The following is a 22,120-nucleotide window of genomic DNA, read 5'->3' on the forward strand; positions in this document are numbered from 1 at the left end:
TGTGGCATTTCCTTCATGTCTTAATAGTCAAAATATTTTTTAACAAAACAGAGAGATTAAACCATCACTATTATGTAAAAAAATAAAACAGTTGCATACAAGGTTACATCACTGTTGCTGTCTGCAACAATGAATAATGTTATTTCTTAGAACGGCTGATAAGATGTTGCTTTCCAGCTCAGGACTTGAAACTGTCTGAACAACTCCCCTCTACATACTTAATATAGCACATGTGGTGCTGACAACCTTCGGTCTGCAGACAGAGTACTGGGAAAGAATGGGACACATTGGGGCCTAGACAAAAACAAATTTGACAATGTACAGATTTTCCCAAATTGTGTTTCTGTTGTTAATCCTCACAGGATACTAGGCTGGAACTACTTTAAGCAATAACATTTTGGGCATCCTTTTCACCTTAATTTGTTGCATGTCACACCCTTCTCTCTGTCTGTTTTTCTAGAGTATCTCTCTCCTGAAAACGATCTAATGAAAAGTAATAACATCCAACCAGCAGAACGTGACCATTGGCAGAATGTAGTTTTTTGTTTTACTCTGTATAAGAATGATTGTGATTGTGTGTATATATGTGTATTGTTTTCCTCAGCACACTAAAAAGGATTAAATGGATTATATCCCTCAGTGTTGTAATGTAATCATGCTCAAACCTATATTCATTGATTCATTAGAAATGATTCATGGCTGTGTGGTAAGAGCTCCTACATAAATGTATTTTCCAGCGACAACAAGGTGACAAAAGAAATAGAAAACTAAATTAATCTCCAGATAAAATATTGCCACATAACTGCTCTTCTAATGCTGTGAGATCATAGCCTAATCGTTTGCAGCCTAACAATGCCATCTGGTGGTCCAATTACATGAAATGATACTAATTGACAAAACGTGTTCCTCCACTCAAAATCGATGACTCGAGACTCCCGCAGGCCGGAAAAGTAGCTGTGAGAAGTTTTTAGTTTATTCTGCATTCATGTGAGTTACAATGGATTCCAATAGTATTGCCACTGAAATACATACAAGCTTTTTCAGTGTTTAATTATAATTGATTTATACATTGATACGTTCGAAATTGAATCATACATCGATTAATTCAATTTTTATTTACATCAAACTACTCAAAATTAAAATAAAAAGTAATGGCAACAAGATCATTCAATCTCCCGCTCAATTATTCTATTTAAAACATTAAGTAAGACTTTAACTTTTAAATGGAATCATAAAATAAACTTGTATAGGGCTGAAAACTTCTCAATATGAACATTTCTTGCAGCCTAAGTCTAGTCTCTGCCCTACCAATGCTCGGTATGTTAAACATACTCACGTCTTCACTGATATATGGCAAATAATAAATCAGTTAGATAGGAAGACAATTAGACACATTTGAGACTGTGCTCTTTGTTAATAATTAAGGAAGGGTGATTGTTTGATTGGTTTAAGTAAAGACTATCCCTTGTGGAATACTGTTACAAAATACTATCGCTCTATATGTACCTGTGATAATGGGGTCTAAGGCTAAGAATTGTCTTCTAGTATTATTATTGCTCGTGCATTGATCAAATCGCCGCTTGACCGATCCCGAACCCCAACAGAAAGGGTTGTCAGGTTGTCTTATACGAAGCTCCTGATTGGCCGCTGCAGGACACCTGTTATAAAACGCCAAATATGATTGGCCGAGCGGACACTCACGCTCTTTTTTTTTTTTCTCGCGATTGTTTCCCGTGTGGGTTAATGGCTCCTCCTGCTACAGACTGAGACGAAGCTGGCACCGAGCAGCGATACGGGGGGAGCTGTACAAAAAGCGATTACACCCCAAATACCAGCGGGTTTTTGATCGCAATTGTTGGGGTGTATCTTGGAAAAAAGGCTGCGCGGGTGGTAGTTTGGGTCGAGGGCTAAATTTCGAAGCGGGCGGTCGAGGATAGCAGTCTATTTTTCTCAACAACCAACTCCCCAGATGAACTCCGTCAGAGCCACCAACAGGAGACCCAGGCGAGTGTCGAGGCCGCGCCCGGTGCAGCCCGAACGGAACAACGGAGACAGAGGTACGCTCTCGGCCACAGTCAGCTAACGGCTGAAGACGGAAGCCGTGTCACGCGCCAACAGCCTTTACATAACCGTCGTTTCTTTTTGCTGCCGGCCTGTTTACCACTCCGAGACACGGCGGGTTCAGCAGGAAAAACCGAGGCTTCTTGCTCTGTGGCTTAGGCCAGGCCGCGCTTTGTTTGGCTTGAGTGATTGGGGATAGCTAACACCGCTAGCTAGCTTACCAGGTTTATGTGGAGGTTGGGGGGGTGGGTTGTCTTCGCGGAATGTAATGCGTATGTTAGCTAAACGGCCAACATTAATAGCGCATATTCAGGTAACCCCAGCTGGAGGCAAAGGGATCGACTTCACACGCTCTGACCACAATCTGCGTGTCTTCGCTCGGCCGTCGCATTCCCAGCTGTCACTAACGATTCTGAAGGGGTGTAAATATGCGGCGTCTTTAGGACTGCCATTTTTGGGGTGTAACGTTAACAAAAACATTAGCAGGCGAATGGGGGGCAATGTTAAGCCAGCTGCCCCCCGGCTTCAAGAGGCCACGCAAGATCAGCTGTTTTATAGATGATACGGTGTGGTTTTGGATGAATTCTCTGAGTCCATTTTCTCTGCTCGGGGCTGTAGTAGTTCAAAGCTAACGTAGCCAGCAGATTGAACCCATATCCCCTTCCTTGTTCTCGGAGCCTGTTAGCCGTAGCTCGATTTGTTTACACCGCGGATTTGCCAGCTACGCAGTTCAGTTTTTAGCCATTAGCAGCACGTCTGATCCACTTTCATCTGCGGCCCTTAATTTTTGACAGCACCATAAAAGATGAGTGTCATTCTGCACAGAACAGGACCCAGAGTCAAATGCACATTGTCTGATATCAGTTGTGTATGACTAGGCATGAAAGACTGGCAATGTGACTGCAGGGGGTGCATCTGCCATTATCAATCACTAACCTTTGTCTGCCATACCAACTCTCACCCTGTCTGTTAGCCTGCGTAATGTGCTTACAGCTTGTGAGATGAATGCACACCATTGTGTCATTAATGAAAGAAGAGCAAGTGTGTCAGTGGTTAAAGTGTTTCCTGCATTTACTGGAGACCTTTTTAGTTGTGTATCTGATCAATAGAGTGATGAATGTGCTTCTAAGAGAAATACCCAGTGTTTCTTTTGTTTTGTTTTTTAATTGCATGGCCTTGCCCTATACTGCAGCTTTGTGCATTGAAGTGCCTCTTGAGAAAGTGGTGTATGTATAGGAAATCTCTTTTCCTTTTTGTCCAGATGAGGAGGCTCCTGCAGCAGCTGCAGCAGAGATGGCTATTGAGGAGTCTGGACCAGGAGCTCAGAACAGTCCCTATCAGCTTCGACGCAAGACCCTGCTTCCCAAGAGAACCGCCGCTGCCTCTGCCACCGCCTCTGCCTGCCCCAGCAAGGGCCCAATGGAGGTTAGACTGAAACATTAAAGTGCATTTCTTTTTTTGTGCATTGGCCACAGTGTGCATGTCTGATTGATTGTGTTTTCCTCTGAAAGAACAATGATTTTGTGACAGAGCAGTACATTTTCCAGATGATTACTTAGTGCTTGAATCTTGGCATTGAGCTGATACCCTATTTCCCCTCTTTCACAGGGAGCTTCCACTTCATCAACAGAGGCCTTTGGCCATCGAGCCAAGCGGGCACGAGTGTCCGGTAAGAGCCACGATCTGCCAGGTGTGTGTTAAATCTCCGCAGCCGGGGAAAGGAGAGTGTTAGCTTTTTTTTTTTCCTCCTCTTTTTTTTTGGGGGGAATCTTTATTGATTTTCTGTGAGCGCTGGTAAATCTTGTTACTTTGCAATCCATTTAACAGCATGACTTCATGGTTTAATGTGCTTGAATTGAAACTATTTTTTTCCTAAACCTTACATTGTGAGTGTGTGTGTGTATTTGTGTCTTTAGCAGCCCCAGCAGAGCAATATCTGCAACAGAAACTTCCAGATGAGGTTGTTTTGAAGATCTTCTCCTACTTACTGGAACAGGACCTCTGCCAGGCAGCTTGTGTCTGCAAGAGATTCAGCCAGCTAGCCAACGACCCTATCCTATGGTAAGTGCTGCTGAAGAGATGGAAACCTCTCATTTCATTAAAAGGCATACAACTGAAATGTGGTATTTAATATTCTAGGAAGCGTCTATACATGGAGGTGTTTGAGTACACACGTCCCATGATGCATCCTGAGCCAGGCAGGTTCTATCAAGTCAGCCCTGAGGAGCATGAACACCCAAACCCCTGGAAGGAGAGCTTCCAACAGCTGGTAAGTCTGACCTCTTAGTTTTCTGTGTTTTTGTTTTACCGTGAAAAAGAAAGTGCTCTCTGAAGAGCATCAACATCTTTGCACACACGGTTTATTGTTTCTTAACATTCTCTGTTTATTTTTAATATATATAATGTGCAGTTCTGAAAACTTCATATATAGCCTTGCAATAAAATCCATGCCACTCACTGGAGTAATAATATCTCACTTTGGGAAAGAGTGCCTGTAAAGTTAAAACACGTCACACACGCATTAGAAAGAGAAAACAGTCCTGTTTTAATCTCTTGAAATACACAGGGAGAAAAGGAAGCATAGCTATCACGATACAACATGGATAAGCACTTAGGATGGGGTTGTTCCGGTAGACGAGGATCTCTGGGGCTGACGGTGTTCAGAGCGATTGCCAATAACGGATCCCTTTGCCAATGTATAGACGTATATTTCACGTGTTTCCCGTTAATGTATTAAATTATTATTTTGAATATTATTAGTGGTAGTAGCATTACATTTATATTTTATTTGCCCTGTCAAATATAGGCCTAACTTAATTTGTAGAAAATGAAAATTAGCAATGTCCTCCTTCAGTGGAATTTGCAGCATGAATGGCTGTCGTTTGAGCCAAGGCGAAAACAACAACAACAACAACAGCAACATTTAATTTTCTTTGCACAGCACATTAACAGGGTTCCCACATTCGTGCTAAAGTGGCCGAAACTCCAAATAATGCGCTGTCCCTGGTACTGAATGGAGCGGGGGAGAGGTGGACAGAACACGCGTCCCTTCCATTCGGCCTCGCTTTCTTTTCGTGGTTGTAATTATAACTTCTGGCCCAAATTCTATTTATATATTACGGTGTTTCCACACAGGATTTTGTGAGACTATGGTGGGTAGATCTTTGACATTCTAGGGGGGTCTGTGGACATGCTCCCCTGGAGTATTTGCATCTTATTTAACTTTATACTTCTATTCCACCACATCTCAAAGGAAACTATGTACTGTGTTTATTTGACAACATAAGTTACTAGATAGGCTACTTTGCAGATTTAGATTCTTAATACAAAATAGAAATCAACTACTAAACCATGATGTATTACTAGGGGGCATATACAGTGGCATAGTTATTGAGTATATAAAGTAATTAAAATAAGCTGCAGCAATATTAAAGCGATGAACACATAAACGCATCAATAATTAGTAATATAGGCCTGCCTGAAATATATTATTTGAAATGGGCCATTCTGCACAATTAGTAAACAGGAGGGTTTTGTTTCAAGACGTGGTGGGTTGCGGACATCGCTGCAGATTGTGCACTGAAGACGTGTCCACCAGGGTTAACCATTGCACCGGGAATGTGGGCCTCCGTCACTCCCCGCCACTCAGACTTCTTCAAGCAGTTCCATAGTTTGTTCTGTCTTTAAACGGCATACACAGTATTTCTCAGAAGTTTGTTCACAGACGGATCAGTGTAACATGTTCGTGTGATCGTACTGTTGTTCTAAGGCTATGTCAACAATAGTGTCTGTGTATCTCATTATCTATTCATGTAAATCCGGAGTTCCTCTCAGGCTAATCATCGTCTGAGGTCTGAGGCTAATGGAAGGCAAACATGTTTGCTTTTTAAATGATAATGTAAAAGGGAAATTCAAGGTGAAAGTCAAACATTGATCACAGGCACACACTATAAAAAACAAATTGCCATTTGATCACCTGACTGTTCTGTTTTTGCAGGAGTCCTACCTCCTACTGTTTGCTGTCTAGAAATGAAAGAGTGCAGAGTTTTGCTGTTGCATACATTGTTGTTCTGTCGTTGCCAGCGGTTCCTAATTTAGGGTTCAGGGGTTGCAGGATATTTAAATGGGCAGGAACCAGAAAAACCTACTTCTGCTACAGTTAGACTTATGCCTTTTTTTTCCAGTAACTTAACGACATAATTGAACCTCTTATGAGGAAACCTCTGGTTGATATATTTACAGCCAGTGGACATGCAAACGGGCAACAAGGGGTCACAAGTAAACATTGCTTTGTTTTAAAGGGTCACATTACAAAAACACGAGGATGCACTTTTTGGAACCCCCTTGTGTGTCAAAATGATTTGTTTTTAACCAGCAATACCTAGGTGGTTTGAGGAGCATGTTAATGTTCGGCGTGATCACCAGGAACCTGACTTCGGTGTTTTCTGTGTTGCAGTACAAAGGTGCTCATGTAAAACCAGGCTTCGCTGAGCATTTCTACAGTAACCCCGGCAGATACAAAGGCAGAGAGAATATGCTGGTAAGTTACGGCCAAAAGACAAAATCCTTCAGGATTTATTTCATTGGCCATCGCGCTGACATTTATGCAAAGCACAGCCAATGTAAACACCTGCTTGCTTTTGTGTGTATTCTGCCTGAATGTGTTCTTCCCTTTCTCCTGCAGTATTATGACACCATTGAGGATGCGCTGGGTGGAGTGCAGGAGGCCCACTTTGACGGTCTAATTTTTGTCCACTCTGGCATCTATACAGACGAGTGGATTTATATAGAGTCCCCCATCACCATGATTGGTGCAGGTATGTGTGCTTACCTCACTGTAAAGTACACAAGACTTTACCTTGATGCATGTGCGATCAATATCTCTCTTAAGATAGGATACAGTCTCAGTGGTGCTGATGTCCATATTCATGAGGGTGTTAATGAGTGTTTCCTGCTTTCCTTTTAAGCTCCTGGTAAAGTAGCCGACAAGGTGGTGATAGAGAATACTAGAGACTCAACGTTTGTCTTCATGGAGGGCTCAGAGGATGCCTATGTGGGATACATGACCATCAAGGTGAGCATAGATCGCACCTCTCTTGATTTTAATTTTTTTTTTTAAATATAAGCCAGAAGGTTTATGAACCATGTGCGTTATTAACAGGGTTCAGACTATCAAACTGAGTTTAACACAGTGTCATACAATGCCAATTACACAATACAAGCACAAGATTTGGGTATGATTTTTCGCATCGATGTTGGTTGTCTGGGTTGTTTTATACGTAGAGTTAAACCAGCTTTAATAATGTATAAGTTATGAGACAAATGTGACAAAAATGTGAATGTTTCTCGCCTTTATGCGACATCGTATTGATTATTCTATGTCTCCCTCTGTGTTCTGGTTTTATCCTGTTATCAGCGACCAGTATTAGCGGCACTAATGCCTCCGGTGGGGAGAGTCTGGTGTGGATGTGGTGGGTGGAAAGAAGCTTGATGTGTTGTCAGTAAGCGCAGCCACTGTCTGACCTCTGCTGCTCTTCTCCCTGCAGTTTAATCCTGATGATAAGTCAGCGCAGCACCACAACGCCCACCACTGTCTGGAGATCACAGTCAACTGCAGCCCAAACATTGACCACTGCATCATCCGCTCCACATGCACAGGTAACGAACACGCTGACCCCCTGGGAGAGGACGCGATGACACGAGCACCTGTACAGCCTGAAAAGAACAATAACAGATCATTAAATCCAAAAATAGAATTTACTGCATGGATCTTGTATTGTTTCTCTTAGTATTGTACATATGTTGGTGTGTTCTCCTGTATTTAACAGTTTAAAGCCATGTTTTTCTATAGTTTGAGACGCAGTGTGTCAAGTGTCCCTATTTGTTACATCACTAAATGATCTGACCCATTAGGATTTGTGGGTTGCAGTTTGTAAACATAGCTTTCAAAGTTGGCTCGTCCATCGCAGCTCAAGCAGGATTACGTAGCTCGCCGGATTCCCTCTCGTTGTGGAACAGGCCTTTTCCGTTTTCCTACGCTATATTTGGAGTTTTTATCGCCGCTGTGTCCGCCCCTTTTCGTAGCTTCCTCTTGGATCTGCGCTTTCGATCTGGCACCTGGATTCTTCTTCTTTTTTTTTTAACAGCGCAACATCCGAAACACAGAAAAATGAGTGCTGTACACACTTTTATTTTTATAAGACATGATTGAGGGGGATCATTTTCATATGAAGTCTTTAAATTGTCTTTTCGGAAAATCCAATTCATCTTTTGGGTTTTTTGTGACTGTTGCTCAATTGCTAGAAGTGATAAAAGTGACGATTACTTGCAGCTCTACTGTAGTGTGACACTTGTGTGTTTTTCCCCGTGGGTTTAGTGGGTTCGGCTGTGTGTGTGAGTGGTCAGGGAGCTTGTCCAACCATCAAACACTGCAACATCAGTGACTGTGAGAACGTAGGACTGTACATTACAGATCACGCACAGGTAAAACTTACTTTTCCCGCCACAATAGCAACAAATGATTTGCTTTAAATACACACACAGGCTTCTGACTCTCTTATGTGTTCCAGGGCATTTATGAAGACAATGAAATCAGCAACAATGCGCTAGCAGGAATTTGGGTGAAAAATCACGGTAATCCCATCATTAGACGTAACCACATCCACCACGGTCGAGATGTCGGCGTGTTCACTTTTGATCACGGCATGGTAAATACACAATACTATGTCACTTCATACATTTTACATGAAGGATTCATCACGGACCATCTAATTCGTCTTCTTTGCGGTGTTTCAGGGTTACTTTGAGAACTGCAACATCCATAGAAACCGCATAGCAGGCTTTGAGGTGAAGGCCTACGCCAACCCCACAGTGGTGCGTTGTGAGATCCATCATGGCCAAACGGGAGGCATCTACGTCCACGAGAAGGGACGGGGACAGTTTATAGAGAACAAAATCTACGCCAATAACTTCGCTGGGGTGTGGATCACATCCAACAGTGACCCGACGATACGGTGAGGACACACACATCAGACTGTTGGTGTACAAAATGAGGTTTCAATGGAGGCAGCAAATGAGTTACGGCCATTATGTCCTATATTGATACAAACACACGGTCGTGTATGAATTTTGTCTCCAGTAGCATGTTTATTCCAAGATTGTGACTGTTTTGTTCTTTTTAATGTCTAGGGGAAATGCTATATTCAACGGTAACCAAGGAGGGGTGTACATATTTGGAGATGGACGGGGTTTGATAGAGAGTAACGATATCTATGGTAACGCCTTGGCGGGAATCCAGATCCGGACCAACAGCTGCCCCATTGTACGGCACAACAAGATCCACGACGGACAGCACGGGGGCATCTATGTGGTAAATGCACTCATGGCTCAGATGTAATCCTTCTCCAGCAACAACAGACACTTTTTCTGTTTTTTAATAAGATCTTAAACACCCTCTGTCAGGAGGTTTGACAGTTGCCTCTGCTTTGTGTTTCAGCACGAGAAAGGCCAGGGGGTGATTGAGGAGAATGAGGTTTACAGCAACACACTGGCTGGAGTCTGGGTGACCACAGGCAGCACTCCTGTCCTCCGCAAGAACCGCATCCACAGTGGAAAACAGGTGAAATTACCATCGTCACAACATTGCACATGTGTACACCAGCAGATGAAATCTCACGCTTCAAGAGTGAGAAGCAGCTGCAGTGACGTGATAAACCGCATTGATGAGCTGCTATATCCTGACTGCACATTTAGTTAGGAGTAAATGCCAGATGTACTGCACCATGTACGTGCACTTTTACTCGGGTGTTTTTTCTGTGTGAACCAAAAATCTCGTCTGAATTTCCAAGATGACCTGATGTCGGTTTCTGCTTGAGGACATGGCTTCGTGTACATGTTTTCCTTATCCATAGTCGGTGTCAGTGTATTTCCTTCAGTTTGGAGAAACGGACAGGAGTCCCGGCATTGAAGCTAAACAATGTACTGTTGTGTGGACGCCACGTTAGTTTGAATCCGAAAGTCACACAGAAACGCAAACAAATGAACCGATCAATGCAATGACAGACCAGCATTTCACATGTTCTACGTGGTAAAATGACAATGGAGTCCTTTGGCTTTAAGGAGATTTGAATCCTCCAACAATCACAAAAGGTCTCTAGTTCAGTCTACTTTCCTGTTTTGGGAAAAAATAACATGAATGTTGAATCTACAGTTTATTTCTACGATGTCCTGATTGTGCCGATTTCATAGTAAAACAAATCTTTTCTTCTTTTTTTTGTGGTAATCGTCTTTCGTCTTCTTTTTTCAGGTGGGCGTGTATTTCTATGACAATGGTCATGGTGTGTTGGAAGACAATGACATCTACAATCACATGTACTCTGGTGTACAAATTAGGTAAAGATTTCGACCTTTTTAAGCAGTGAATGCACTGAACATACAAAATATGAGAAACTTTTTCTTACCATTAAACGCAAAAGATTTGGCATGTTGCAGATTTTTCTTTTTCTGCTTAGTTGTATATGATTTTAATTGCTGTTGAATCTTGACAGGACGGGGAGCAACCCAAAGATCAGGCGCAACAAGATATGGGGAGGCCAGAACGGAGGGATTTTAGTCTACAACTCAGGTCTGTATATCTCGTATGTAGTGTCTGTGTACTCGTGTCTGTACTTGTGTCTAACGTGCTCTTTAATGCAACAGGTCTGGGCTTCATTGAGGACAATGAGATCTTTGATAATGCCATGGCGGGGGTGTGGATCAAGACGGATAGCAACCCCACGCTGAGACGAAATAAGATTCATGACGGCAGAGATGGAGGCATCTGCATCTTCAATGGAGGCAGAGGTACTTAAACACAGTCTGTCACATAGCTTCTGAAATGTTGTCTGTCTGATTCAACACTGTTTGTAGAGACCCCCTTTGTATCGATTAGTTGATTTTATGTTCGCTGCCCGCCGTAGCAAGTGAGGGGAATCTGCCTGTAGTGAAACAGATGAGCTCCCATCAATCAATATAGATATGGTTAATACGTTCAAAACATGTATACGGAGGTATGTTTCTGTGATTTAAACAGCTGTCTGTGCAGATTACGCTTCACTAAGTGGGAGTCGGTGTGGATTGATACATTGTAATATTGTGGAAACGTATCTGTTACGTGATTGACTTAAAAAACGCTTCTTCAGTAGGGATTGGACAAGTTGAGCGAGGAATAGTTCGTCAACCGTTAAGATAAGACTTAGAACTCAGAGAGAGAGAGACTATAGTCCTACTTTTTAAACAAAACACACGTTTCATATTGTGATATTTACTGGAAATGACATTAGCCTGCAGCAAGTGGGGAAACGTTCAGCTCCCTGTCGATCTCCCTCCAGCCAGCTGCCACTTAGTTTAGGTTTTTGTGGTGAAATGAGGTATCGCGTGTGACAAAAAGTGCTGTCGCTTGCGGCCAGTTGGGACACGGTGCAAAACTTCAGTGTCTAGATTCACATATTACAATTTTCTCTTGTAAATCTACAGGCTGAATCGTGAAATATTTTTCTCCGTAGGTCTGCTGGAAGAGAACGACATCTTCAGGAACGCTCAGGCCGGTGTGCTAATCAGCACAAACAGCCACCCGATACTCCGCAAGAACCGCATTTTTGATGGCTTCGCTGCAGGTTAGCTTCTTTATTCAACTCCACATGAACAAAAATAACATCTCAGCTTCTGTCTCCTTTTGGTGCTGATGACAGACTTTTTTTTGTTTCTTCTTCTCCAGGTATTGAAATCACTAACCACGCCACAGCCACGCTGGAGGGAAACCAGATCTTCAACAATCGCTTTGGAGGCTTGTTTCTAGCCTCGGGAGTCAACGTCACCATGAAAGGTAACCGGCTACTTCGGGCAAAGATTTAATGCCCATAAACTTACTAGCTTGTTTCTAATCACGTTATGCCTTCCCCCCCCTGTCAGATAATAAGATTCTGAATAACCAGGATGCCATTGAGAAGGCAGTGAGCAGAGGGCAGTGCCTCTACAAGATCTCCAGCTACACCAGTTACCCCATGCACGACTTCTACAGGTAAACTGTGTCCGATGAATTCAAGTAGACCTGAAAGATTACAACGCAAGACTCATCTGGAACCATTGTGATCAATAATCAGAATAATATGGTCAATTAATTAACGTGACCCAACGTTGCCTAGTTCCAACTTCCAGTTGTGAGGATTTCCTGGTTTTACTTTTCTGATGTGACAATTTCTTTGGACTGTTGTAGGTTGCAACCCTGCATTTAAGAAATATGATTAAAGTCCTATTAGATTAGTAATTATCAAAATCCACAAGTTAAGAAACGTCTCCCAATAAACTATTTCTTATTCCCCCTCATTGTGTTATGTAAATTAATCTGCTTTGTCTTTTATCTCTCCAGATGTCACACCTGTAACACAACAGATAGAAACGCCATCTGTGTAAACTGCATCAAAAAATGCCACCAAGGGCACGATGTAGAGTTTATACGGCATGATCGGTAAGACATCTTTATTTGAGGTTGACAAAGATCTAGGAATTCATGTTTGTGTTGTGTTTAATATTGAAAAAACTGTGAAAATCATATTTTTCAATTCCACATTTTGTCTTTTTAATGTAGTTGTAACTCTGTCTCTCACTTCCAATATATTACGAAGGACCTCTGGTTCATAATCTCTGATCTGTGTTCCCTTTTTTTAGGTTTTTCTGTGACTGCGGAGCGGGAACGTTGTCCAACCCGTGTACGCTGGCCGGGGAGCCCACACACGACACAGACACTCTGTATGACTCGGCGCCGCCCATCGAGTCCAACACGCTGCAACATAACTGAAGGCATCCGGTCCAGTTACACTCTCTCACATAAAGCATATAAAACACATTACATTGCACACACAGCCATTCACACACACACGCGCACACACAGTTGAATACACACATCCACTTTGCAGCCATAAGGACCCAGAGAGACTCTGTGATTGCGGCGCTCTCAAACGGGATCACGGTGAAAAGAGGCTGCAGAGGAAGCGGCTTCCTGCCCCGCTGCAGTCGGACTCGCTGCAGCAGAGGCAGCCTCCACTAGAGGGAGCGGTGGAGCTGAGGGTAGACCGACAGAACGGCCACAAGAGATTCCTCGCCCGAGTATTTCTTATTGCAGTCTGTAGAAGAGAAGGGCTATGCAGAGGGGCTGTCGATGGCAGCGCACGAAGAATTCCCCCCCCCACCACCACCACCACCCGGTGTTAATCCTCGGCTCCCAGCCCACTTCTTCTTCTTCTTCCTCACAAAAACTGCTGTCAAAGAGACTTCCTGCTTCCTCACAGCTGCCATCCCCATTGGCTGCCCCAGGCAGTTGTAACGAGGCAACAGATGGGCGGATGTTGCTCTGTTGTGTGTGTGGATAAAGAGCAAGATTGTGTGTGTGTGTGTGATGGAGCACTTGGGCTTTTTAAAAACAAAAACAAAAAAAAATGTTCTGATCAGTGGATTTTATTTCAATGCTTTCTCATGTAGTTTTGTATTTTCAAGCAAAAAGTTGACTGTATTTGAATGTCTTTTATTTTTATTATATATTATAATTATTATTTTTCTTTGGTTAGCGTCCCCCCTCCCATCCCGCCTCCAAAGCAAAGTGCAGACACTCGGACGTCCCAGTGGTGAAGTTCTTTCTGTGAAAGAGAATTTAAACACTAACAACCCTCTCCAGTATATTAGCTTACATGGCAGGTGGAGGGGCTCCACACTTGTATAAAGGTGTGAGTGTGTTGTGTACAGTGGAAGTTGTGTGTGTGTGTATATGTTTATAAGTTGATGCAGTCAGTGTTTTGTGGAGAGGGTTTCAATAGGAGGCGACAGAGCTCCTTTGAACTGGAACTGAGGAGTCAATCTGCTGTCCCCCCCCACCCCTCTCTCCCCTTCTCTCCCCCCCGTGTATCGTGGTGACTGTGGCTCCTCATGCAGCCTGAATCGTATGCATGTACCATAACATCTAGACTTAATATATTGTGAAGTACTCAATAACCATTATGTAGATGCTAGTTGGAATTCAAAAAGGGGTATACTTTCTTAGAAAGACAAAAAAAGAAAACAGGAAACTGGCCATTTCTAAGAAAATAAAACTTTATTAGATCACAGGTGTCTTGTTTTTAAATTCACACCCTGCAGAATTAACAAAACGTGTCCGGACGTATTAAACCGAAATTCTGCTGAAGGACCACAGGAGGTATTGGTGTAGTTCAGGTTTACATAACGTTGACAGCATGTTTGAAATGTATTCATCACCCGCCGTGTTTACGAAGAAATCTGGTGTATGACGCACTAAGTTATGTCACATGCAACGACAGGAATTGTGTCAAAAAAACGCTAGCAGGCGCATCTAGAATTAATTCTTTATTGAAAAACTATACAACATAAGCGCTCTAGTGTGGCTCGCTACAGTACTTGACCTTTGTTGGCCAAGATGAATACATGAGTCTAAAATCAAGCTGTTTTTGCAGGAATGCAGCGTGAAAGGATCTCTTTGATGTACGTGTTGTTTTGGGCGACGAGCTCCTGCTTCATTTTCTTGAGGGCCGCCTTCACCTCTTCTTCACTCATGGTGTCAGCAGGGAGGGACTTTGCCTTCTCCAAGAAGTCCTGGATCAGGTTTTCCCCCACCTGAAGTACAGGGAATAGCAAAAAAAACAGCAGTCAGCCTCATGACAATGTATGCATGTTTTTGTTGAAGTTGGGGGTCATCTGAAAAAAATGTTCTAGTGGGAAATACTACTAATTGGTCATTTAAAACTAGAATATGACCTTCCAACTATGCAGACAGCACATGAGGGTAATTATGCATGGCTATATATTGAGCAGGATACTGGAAAAGTCACCCCGTACTCGTTTGTCTGTCCGTCGTCTTTTGGCCTCAGGCTCCTCCTGCTCAGACTTCTCCCCCGCAGGTTCCTGGAACTCCTCCAGCTCCTCCGCCTTCTCCTTCGCCATGGCCACCACTGACGGCGGGAAGCACGCCAACTCGGCAACGTGGATTCCAAAACTCTGATCGCACACACCTGAACACACAGTTTAGGGGGGGGGGGGGGGGCTGGGTCAGTGCACCTGCCTCCTCTCCACAAAATAGATCTGGCTTTATTGTGCCACGCTGACCTGATTTGACTCTGTACAGCATGGTGAGTGTGTTGTGAGAGGTCAGGGCCGTGACGTGCAGGTTGTGGACGGTCGGCTGCTGCGCCGCCAGCGCCGTCAGCTCGTGGAAGTGAGTGGCAAACAGACAGAAGCAGCTGATTTCGGAGGCGATGTGCTCGCTGATGGCCCAGGCCAGACCGAAGCCGTCGTACGTGGACGTGCCTCTGCCGAGCTCGTCTATTATGATGAGCGAGTTCTCCGTGGCCGAGCTGGAGAGAAGACACCCGTGATGAGAAAAGGCTTGTGTGTGTGCGTGTGTCATCTTTTGTAGATTTACACCAGCTTTTAAGTCTTGTTCTTACCGCAGGATGGCAGCCGTCTCAAGCATCTCTGACATGAAGGTGGACACTCCTTTGACCTGGCTGTCTCCCGCTCCCACCCTGGCCAGGATGCTGTCAATCACGCTAAGCTCCGCCTCTTCGCAGGGCACAAAGCAGCCAATCTGAGCCATCAGAGCAATCACACCGACCTGACGGATAAACGTAGACTTGCCGCCCATATTTGGTCCTGCAGACGAGGAGAGAAGCGTTGCGAGTTTCATCACAGATTAACTTGTTTGGCTTCAGAAAAGGAACTCCGGTAAAGAATTAGACGAGGAACTAAACTTCTAAGCATTGCTCTGTGTTTACACGACATCTGGAAAACCGTGAAAATTATGCGTTTTAGAACGTTTACGGATTAAAAAAATGACGACTGAGGTAACACAATTTTCACAAAACAACTGAGCAATTGTGGGACTGATTTCTGAATCAATGGAATGGGTGAAAAGCAGAATGGAAGCTCTAGATCGTCTGGTATGACAGACGGGGATCGCACCATCTCTGGAAGTCTTGATTTAAAAAGGACATGCACTCTATGGCATTTATAGGTTATCTATCAAATCATGATCAAATGTCATGGTGTATATAACGAGCTAGCGAGCATGTCACCTTAAACAAGTGGAAAATTGGTTAACTGCTTCTCAGGACACGTGGGAACCCTGTCCGTCTTCTAAGTAATTGGAAAATGCATGAAAGGGGTCACTCGGTGATAAACAGAGAATTATTAACCAAATCTGCAGCTTTCATAGCTTTATAGTGAGTTTCACTCTCCTTTCAACTTTGATGGTTTTTCTCCTAATTGCGCTGAAAGTTTGATATTCCACTTTGGAAGCGAGTCATCTCTTCATACCTGTTATAATGTAGAAGTCCTTCTCTCCCTGGGCAAAGGACATGTCGTTGGGTATGAAGGCGGTGTCTGCGTCCGTCTCCATGCAGGGATGTCTGGCCTGCTTCAGCTCCATACGCCTGCAGCCGTCCGCCAACAGCCGGGGACGAACGTACGGCACCGGCGCCGAGACGGACGCCACGGCAAAACTCGCCACTGCGTCCATCTGAGCCGTCACGTCGCTCAGCGTCTGCAGAGGATCCACGTAACCTGCCGGTTCACAGAGTTCAGACTGCGGCACATGCGGGCTCCAAAGAAAAACGACTACAATCTGATTAAAGAACACCATGTGACCACAAAACCAAACTCTACTTCGAAGTTAAAAGCACTGCACCGTTTGCTAGAAAATGTGAATGAAATCATTACTAACTAAAGGTCACAAATCTAACTCCATGGAATTGTGAGATTACCATTTCCACGTATAATTTTAAGTTCTTCTGTCAAATCGATTGCTGAGAAGACAGTGAGCAGCATGTGATGACGTTCCTCACCTGAGGCGATGTTGATGATCTCTTTCACAATGGCATTCTGGGCCTCCTCATACTCCTCTCTGTTCTTGGTGTACTCCTCATTCAGAGCGCTCAGCTTACTGTAAACATGTGACAGAGCATCAGCTGACAGTGAGAGCACCTCTATCCGAGGCAGACGTCGAGCTTGTGTGACGCAGTGAGACGGACCCGTTTGTGAAGCGCACTCCGTTCTTCTGAACATCCAGCGTGGTGAATTTCTTGTTGTTCCTCAGACTCTTCTCCTCCTTGCAGGTGACCCTCAGGAAAAAACCCAGCATGGCGTTCGACTCCAGCTTCACAGTCTTACCGGCGTCCAGACCTGAAACACAAAAGTTGCCGAAGTTCAAAACATCATCCGGGTAATGCTCCGGAGCTTTGAACGTTGCCAACGTCCAAACTAGCACACGCCCCAAAAAATCCCAAATAGACCATGAAATTAGGAATAGTAATCCCCCATCATTCATTATCATGAGTCCTTCTCATACTGCTTTGTGTGTCTCGGTGCAGCGCTGTCCCGAGCACTGACGGTCTTGTATTTAATACGTTGACGTAGGCCACAGTCTATTCATATATAGGTCTACATATGAGTGAATTGAGTTTTTGGGGCCAGTAAAGTCTTAAACATGTACAGTTGTTGCTGGAGTTATCGTACTAGCATTTACTTCACTCAATCAGCGTCTGCAGCACATGACCGCATGGTGTAATTGAATTGCTTTGGCATTTTTGTCATGCCTCATCTTAAAAAAAACTCATCAGCAGACGCCTGAGCTCACTCCCTTAAACTACAGAATCAGATGTCTATGTTAGATAAATAAATCATTGACTCGGATCCCTTTGTGTTTGCTGGTGTATTCACCCAGTTCTCTGGCGGCACCGTTCAGCACCGCCTGCATGCTCTTCTCCAGAGCGTCCATCTTTTCTCTCAGCTCACTCAGCGCTGGATCGAACGATGCCTTCACCAGGAACTCGTGGTGGTCAATCTACGCGCAAACATGCAAGTAAAAGTGCACGTTAACGACGTGTAGAATTGTTAAACAGAATACAGAGGCAGATATTCTTACATTGCACATGTGAAGATAAAATACTAAAGCAAAGACCTGGTTCATGTCCAGAGTGGTTTCAATCATCTCCTGGTACTTAGCAAAGTCAGTTTGCAGGTCTCTGAGAGGAGAGAGGAACACCGCCTCCAACAGAACCTGGTAGCTACCTACAACACACACACACACACACATCAGAAAACAAAACCGGTAGTATGTACAGACAATGAATGAATGCACTCTACTGTACGTATGCAGGCTACTAATGCATATAAACCTCCAGTTTATCAGGTTCATTACCAGCCTTCACCCAAACTTAAGGCAGTAAAGCCAATAAGCTTATTCCCCAAAATGTAGAAATGTTGCCTAAAAGGACATTTTTACAAGATTACATTTGAACACTTCCTGACGTTATAATTTACCTTCATCTAATACTCATTTTTACTGAACAGAGCTTGAACGCACCATAAATCAACTGTATGCAACCTCCATTACGTTAGCCGTTAGCTTCGTTAATTAGCAGAGACGGACTGTGCTGCAGACCGGCTGCTAACAGCTAATGTTAACTAGCGCTCCTACTGCTAATTATCTGTCTCTAACACTCCACAGTACGGTTTTATTAGCGGTTAGCTCCCCGGCTCCGCATGTGGAATTGTCCTCCTGCAAAATACTGAACCCCAATCTACCATTCAGATTAGATGCCGATGGGCAGGTCGGCACCATGCATGGTTCTATGAATGTGTGTGTCATGTTCAGATAGTATCAACCGCAGGTTTGTGCGTACCCGAGTACCTCTCCAGGGCCGAGAGGAGGGCGGGGACGTGGCTCACAGCCTGGTAGACGCGGAAGCAGTCCTGCAGCGTCGCAGAGTGACGGTGGAACTTCTTGGCCAGACGGTGAAGATCAGGAAACCGCCGCAGCAAGTCCTCCTGACAGGTCTGCCTGAGCTCAGAGTCACAAACGAAGCTCTCCACCAGGTCCAGCCTACACACACACACACACACACACACACACACACACACACACACACACACACACACACACACACACACACACACACACACACACACACACACACACACACACACACACACACACCAGGAGTGTCCTCAAAAGTGTGTCCTAGTGTAATGAATGTATATGGCAATCTAAGCAATACTACTCTGGACTGCATCTACTATTACTCAAATAAAACATAACTGCACAGGCTGTTATTCAAAAGAACAGGGAGGTCCCGATCGAGTGTTTTGATACTTCTAGCTCCCCAACTGTTGATTAAATGTGTATCTGACACACTGAAATAACAGCTGCAGCCTACTAAATCTACTACTTTTTGATCCAAATACTGGACGTCCTAGTTCAGAAATATGAAACGCAAACGCCTAAAATCATTGACACGATATGAATCCGACATTTAAAAATCACCTTTCTTCTATTTTGGTTTTGTCCATGAGCGGTTGTTTGATCCACTGGTTGACGAGACGCTGGCCCTGCGGTGTACGGCACTTGTTCAACAGACCGGCCAGTGAATGAGCTCCGCTGGTGTCATCAGGTGATCCCTGTAGGATTACATCCAACATGAACATGTTCCCATGGCCTATTTGATCATCATCACGAGAACGTCTACAAAGGAGATCCCATGACATCCACAACCATAGAAAATGCGCCAGCAAAACAAGAGGCTCAGTAAACACCGTCCTGGAACGCGTTTATGTCCTGATCACCTGTTCTACTTATTTAAACTGTGCCCAAGACAAACTGTCGAAATGTGTTCAGCACAACAAGCTGATTTCCTTTTACTTCGATTGTATCAGCAGAAATGTGAGTTTGGTAAAAGCCGATAAAATCAAAACCACATGCATGACTGGTGAGAGAGAGTGTGTTGTTTTGGGGTGATTTGGGTGAACTGACCCTTTCGTTAATTAGGGGAAAGTGTGAGGCCCCCCCCCCCCCCCCGTCACTGACCTGGAAGAGGTTCAGAGCCCTCACGGCAGCGTTGTCCAGCCTCATGTACTGACCCAGGTCCAGTGGGGTGAGACTGAAGGAGTTGAAGTTGGACTCGTCAGAGAGCAGTTCGAGGAAACGCACCACTGCGGCCAAGCACGACATGGCCACCTGTGAATGACACCACACACACAGACTGCTATTTAAACAGCTGGAGGGCACAATAAGACCCATTTCTTTATACGATGACTATATGTTTGTACGATGCCATGTTCCAGGTGGAATCGTTGGGTTTCTTCCTCTTCGCTCACCTGCTTGTCCAGCTCAGGCAGCGTGTTGCTCGCCACGGTCTCTCCTCTCTTGGCCCTCAGCAGCCTGTTGAGATCCTGGACCATGTCCTTGCTACTGAACTCCGCCCTCTTCCTGTCCGAGATCAGCATGCCGCCGCGCTGCACCACCTAAACAAACACACGATAACCACAATGTCTTCTTAACGCCGTAATCGCGCAAAAGAATGTTGACATCTGATGAAACACAATCCACACACATACCTCCCGTAGTTTACTCCCGTCGGTGTTGCCTTCGCCCTGGGACAAGAGACACTCTTTGGGGCTGATTTGGACCAGAAGGGACTCCAAGTTGGAGAAGATCTCGTTGTCTGGGAACTCGCACACCCCCATCCTCCTCTGGGCAGCGTCCACATAGCCGACGCCGACCACGCGCTGTCCATCGGCTCCGGTGGCGAACCGCACGGCTACGACTCCAGCACAGCCCACTGCTCCGGTTCCACCACCGAACAGAATCTCCTCAAACTGAGTCAAGTTTCCTGGAGAGGCCTGAGAGTGGAGGAAATGGGCGAGAGAGGCAACGGACCGAGAGAGACGGAGAAACAACCCTTTATTTTATTGCTATATTTTGGAGGCAGCAGAAACAAGTTGTGAACACAAAATTTACATATTATCACCTTTAAATTGACATGGTAAAGACCTGCAGATAACTTGTTTTAAGCTGTTTCATGTCCGTCTTTTAACATTTTGGGACTATGTTGGGCTTTTATCATACTATTAACATTAATGTGTTTGCATAGATCCATACACGGATCAGACCAATTCAAATTATGATGACTTTTGACCATACTGTGATCCTTTATATACAGTGCAGGGCCTCTGCTAAGAACACATTGTATAATGGAGAACTGGCACAAAGAAAGTAGGGACAACAACATAGCTCGCCTACATTTAAAACGGTAGATGAGTCTTTAACAGACAGAAAACGCACAGACACTCCTCGACAACCAACACAATACCTTGTAGTCGATCTTCCAGTCGTGCTCCTTGCTGCTCTTGCTGTGGTTCTTGTACACTTCTACTCTGTACTGCTTCACCAGCAGCAAGTCTTTCACAAAGGCCTCGAAGTTCAGCTTGCTCAGCACCACACTCTCCAGCTTGCGACTCCCTGTAGACCAACAAGCCCCACGTTAATGATGAAAACAACCGGCCAGTGCGACTACATTTAAACTAGCTATGCAGTACCTAGCAGGACTAGCAGCTAATGCATCCATTTGTAGCTAGCTTAGCTACAGCTAAGCTGCTATGTAGCTTCTGCTGCCAGCTTGCAAGCTTCAGCTATAGAGGCGAGATTACCTGAGCCCAGATATTTGATGACCCCATTCGTCTTGAAAACTTCCTTCGCCGCGAATATGGCGTCCTTTCCGTGAACAGTGTAGTAATCGTTGCGGTCGAATATTCTGAAAGTCGTGTCCGGTTTCTCCGGCATGGAGAAAATGAAGCTGAGAAAGCCATGCTCTGCTGCACTGTCCATAGACAGGTTCTGTTTCGGCTGCACCGCCATGCTGGAATCTCCCGCGCTGGTATCGCGCTGCGTCCAAACCGGAAACAACGTTCTCCTTCTTCTTCTCCGTGTTTATTTGCAGGTCGCAAAGCAGCCAGCAATGTAAAGAAGATACATAGTGCCAAATACTGTATCAGAGTGTGTTGATTCATGGCATTCAAAACCAGAATACTAATTGGTAAGAAGAAGGGAAAAAAGATAATAATAATAATAATATAGAAATATTTGAAATGTGCTCAACATCTTTCAGTTTTGAAATAAAATAAAATACTATAAATTGATTGTTATTTTTTTGTATCAGTTGCTCTTGCTTTGGCTCTGCTGCTG

General features: G+C 44.4%; 2 protein-coding genes across 5 annotated transcripts; one reads left to right on the forward strand and one right to left on the reverse strand.

The window, feature by feature from the left end:
* The first annotated feature begins 1,769 nt into the window (after positions 1-1,769).
* On the forward strand, positions 1,770-14,190 carry fbxo11b (F-box protein 11b). 4 transcript variants are annotated; one of them, XM_079183171.1, is made up of 22 exons: positions 1,770-2,057; positions 3,323-3,486; positions 3,670-3,751; positions 3,978-4,122; positions 4,201-4,330; positions 6,518-6,601; positions 6,746-6,878; positions 7,029-7,135; positions 7,608-7,719; positions 8,438-8,544; positions 8,631-8,768; positions 8,857-9,074; positions 9,250-9,430; positions 9,557-9,679; positions 10,367-10,452; positions 10,608-10,684; positions 10,759-10,902; positions 11,604-11,714; positions 11,816-11,923; positions 12,010-12,118; positions 12,467-12,565; positions 12,766-14,190. In XM_079183171.1, exons 1-22 carry the CDS (start codon positions 1,970-1,972, stop codon positions 12,893-12,895), a joined length of 2,676 nt encoding a protein of 891 aa, XP_079039297.1. In that variant the 5' UTR covers positions 1,770-1,969; the 3' UTR covers positions 12,896-14,190. The 4 variants fall into 4 exon arrangements, with proteins under 4 accessions (XP_079039297.1, XP_079039298.1, XP_079039299.1 ...); XM_079183172.1 differs by having other exon boundaries at positions 3,981-4,122; XM_079183173.1 differs by having other exon boundaries at positions 3,670-3,730.
* msh2 (mutS homolog 2 (E. coli)) lies at positions 14,162-21,793 on the reverse strand (the record flags this gene model as incomplete). Its single annotated transcript, XM_079183170.1, has 16 exons — positions 14,162-14,718; positions 14,941-15,113; positions 15,208-15,455; positions 15,549-15,753; positions 16,417-16,662; positions 16,944-17,041; positions 17,130-17,280; positions 17,818-17,941; positions 18,059-18,168; positions 18,783-18,982; positions 19,424-19,557; positions 19,964-20,113; positions 20,254-20,400; positions 20,494-20,778; positions 21,249-21,397; positions 21,586-21,793. The coding sequence occupies 16 exons, from the start codon at positions 21,791-21,793 to the stop codon at positions 14,542-14,544; spliced, it is 2,805 nt and encodes a 934-aa protein (XP_079039296.1). The 3' UTR covers positions 14,162-14,541.
* Positions 21,794-22,120: the final 327 nt, after the last annotated feature.

This window comes from Pholis gunnellus, assembly GCF_910591455.1.
Source record: "Pholis gunnellus genome assembly, chromosome: 21".
In the NCBI taxonomy this organism is placed as follows: Eukaryota; Metazoa; Chordata; class Actinopteri; order Perciformes; family Pholidae; genus Pholis; species Pholis gunnellus.